Here is a 3,108-nt window from a genome sequence, read left to right as displayed (position 1 = left end):
AGAGAAAGAAACTTGGTGAGCGTTGGTAAGGAGCCGAGGCCCTCAGCCGATAGACGCAAGAGCCAGGCTGCAGCCGAGCACCTGTGTGTCATCACTGTCAGGCACAAGGGACTCCTCAGGGTCTGCACCGGCCAAGGTGGCTGCCCCCAAGGACACTGGGCTCTGAGCAGCCTGGCCCCAAAGCCCACCGCCTCCCCACCACCTGCGTGCCCTTCCATTGGGCTGACATGGCAGTACTGTTTACCAGGTCCCAGGGCGGGTCGAGCGGTCCTTTGTGCTGAAGGGCCTCGGTCTGCCCAGCACGGTGGGTGGTGCAGGTGAAGAGAGCGATCAAGATGCTCATCTTTATTTATATGTTGTAATTGTCGTTGTCGTCCATGGAGCAAAGGGGTGGGGACTGGGAAGGCCCGCGCCTGGAGAGAGGAGGCCCTTCCACGGAGACGCAGGGGACTAGATGGTGAAGTGGGTGGAGCCTGCCCCTGGAAGAATATTTGGGGCTTTCATCCTAAAGCGCCTGCCAGTCTGGCACAGGCAGGACGATGGGACTGGGAGAGTACCCCACTGCACTAGGCCCAGCTTGAGGACAGGCACCTGCGGAAAATGGGGTCTCTGCCCTCGGGTCCTTCCAGAGTCCGATGGAAACCGAGCTGCAGATATTGAATGGCTCGCCGTTACTGAGCGCTCACTGTGGACCAGGCGCCGCTGAGCCTCCTTCCTTGGCCCTTCTTTGTTGTTGTTTGTTTTGGTTTGTGTGTTTGCCATGTTCACTTATTTAGTCACCGCGTTAACTTCACCAGAGGGGGACTTCCATCGTCTCTGTCTGGCAGATGAGGACAGTGAGGCATGGAGAGGTATGGCGGCATGCCAGGGACGCAGCCGGCACCCAGCAACCCTGGGACCCACCTGGCGTGTCTCAGAGAAGCTCACACTTTCCTGTGTTCACTGCCCTGTGTGGCCACTTGTGTCCAGAGAGCTGACCCGAGGGCCTCTCCTAATCCTGGACCCGTTGCCTCAGAGGTTCTCCTTGTTCCCCAGGTCGATCTCCCTATTTCTCAGGGAGACCCTTCTCCTGGAGACAGCCCAGGAAGCCCTCCCAAGAGGTAATGGGACCCCCAGGCACTGGGAGGGAGCTAGGGGTCAAAGAAGAAGCCTAGTGGTGACGTCCCTCCCTGCTCTCTCTCCTGCAGCCCTGCCGAGCCAGAACTCCAGCAAGCCCTGGTGCCCGTGTCAGGGGAGCTGGGCCTGCGGAGGAGGCAGCCCTGGGGCCAGCTCTGCCTGCCCATTCAGCAGCTCAGGTGTGCCCCTGAGGTGCCTCCAAGGATGGAGTGGTCAGATGGGAGGAACAGGGGCTGCCCTGGGCCCATCTCAAACCCTCTCCCACCTCCCCTTCAGGGTCACTCAGCCTCCGCTGATCCCAGCCCCAGTCCTGGGCCTGCTGCTGCTGCTGCTGCTGTCTGTTCTGCTGCTGGGCCAGCCCGCATCCCCCACCTGGCCCCACCTCCAGCTGTGCTACCTCCAGCCGCCCCCAGTGTGAGGGTCACCCTTCCCCTCAGGACAGTGTCGAGTCGGGTAATTCCCCGGGGCTTATCCTGTCAGGCCTCCGCATGGCACTGGTGCTTGGGCTTACCCGTGTAAGTGTGTACCGCACTCAGTACAGGGGGTCCACTTCCCCACATGGTTTGAAGTCTGTTTCTCCATGTCTCCGACTACATTTCTCAACAACAGCGGCACACGGCCAGCAGCAGAGGGTTTCCTCACAAAGCCAGGCAGTGTGGACCAGGCCGGGGTCTCCATAATGCTCATGGCCATCCCTCCTGCTAGGGCTGGCAGGTGGCAGAGCTTCCTGTGTCACCTCTGCGGGGGAGAGGAAGTGTCCCTTCCCTTCTGTGTAGCTCAGAAGCCTCGCCAGCAGCCCCAGTCTATGTCCCGCTGGCCATCCCTAGCTGCACGGAAGGCCAGAGCTGCGAGGCCGAGCACCGCTCCGGGGGCTGGGCCGTTGTGCCCAGGTAGGATCTGGTCGTCAGCGTGCATTTCAGGGAGGCAGATGACGCGCCTTGCCATGACAGCTAATCCAGGTTACTGAGAATCGCTGCAGGGCATGGACCCGGTGAAACAAACGCTGAGGTTCCGGTCTCGGTGTGCATGGCCAGGCTGCTTAGAAGGCACGCCTGGACACCTCTCCTCCCTGCTCGCTCTCCTTACCTTGGCTGCACCTCTGCCTTGCCCTGACCATCTTGCCACTTCTCCATGGGTAGGACCTGGTTTGGCCCAGTCCTAACCGCATCCTCCATCTCCCTCGAAGTACACACAGGAGGTCAGCTTCATGACACAGCAGTGCTGAACTGCTCTGGAGAAGGTGGGTCCCACATGATGACAGCAGTTCGAGTCCCCGGCCTTGTCGGCTTGAAACGTGTGGGATGTATGTGTGAGCCCCAGATCAATGGGCAGGAGGACTGAGGAAAGGGAGCGCAGCGTGACTAGACCCTGCGGGGGGCTCCAAACCCTCTCCCCACCACTCCCTCCCTCACGTGACAGCATGCACTCTATCATGAATCTAGGGGAAACATTGTGAGGGACCAGCAGAGGGCGTAATGGTTACATTGCTGGACTCCCATGTAGTGCACCGAGGTTGGAGTCTCAGACCTGGCAACTTAAAACTCATTTGGTTGTGTGTGTATGTGTGCCCAAGATCCTGAGAGCCTGGAGGGGAAGGGATTGCAGTGTGGCCTTCCCCCCTGGGGGTGATTTCTCACTCTCTGTCTCTGTCTCTCTGGTGAGCCTACACATCCTATAGCAAAAATCTCTCTTAAAAAAATTGTTTTGGGGCTGGGAGATGGCATGGTGATTAAGGCACTGGACTCCCACATGGTCAACCATAGTTCGAGTCCTGGACCTGGTGGCTTGCTTTCTCACTTTCCCTTTTTCTCTCTGTCTCTTTCTGGTCAAATTAAACAATAATAACAAATAGAATTAAATAAATAATTTTCTTTTTTTAAATTGTTTTAAGTCCAAAACTGGATCCAGCAACTGGTGTAGTGTCTAAGGCACTGGGTCTCACATGGCTAATTCCATGGTTCAAGTTCCAGAACTATTGTCATATTGAGAGAT

General features: G+C 57.8%; 1 protein-coding gene across 1 annotated transcript in view; it reads left to right on the top strand.

The window, feature by feature from the left end:
* Window positions 1-1,781, top strand: part of KASH5 (KASH domain containing 5) — a 29,559-nt gene extending 27,778 nt beyond the window's left edge. The window contains exons 18-20 of the mRNA XM_006160154.3: window positions 1,036-1,100; window positions 1,188-1,295; window positions 1,393-1,781. Coding sequence (XP_006160216.1) covers window positions 1,036-1,100; window positions 1,188-1,295; window positions 1,393-1,534 — 315 coding nt within the window. The 3' untranslated portion in view covers window positions 1,535-1,781. The remainder of the gene's footprint in view (window positions 1-1,035; window positions 1,101-1,187; window positions 1,296-1,392) is intronic.
* Window positions 1,782-3,108: the final 1,327 nt, after the last annotated feature.

This window comes from Tupaia chinensis, unplaced genomic scaffold, assembly GCF_000334495.1.
Source record: "Tupaia chinensis unplaced genomic scaffold, TupChi_1.0 Scaffold000673_1, whole genome shotgun sequence".
Classification (NCBI taxonomy): Eukaryota; Metazoa; Chordata; class Mammalia; order Scandentia; family Tupaiidae; genus Tupaia; species Tupaia belangeri.
The sequence above is the reverse complement of the archived record's forward strand: the minus strand, read 5'-3'. Positions and strand labels throughout refer to the sequence as shown.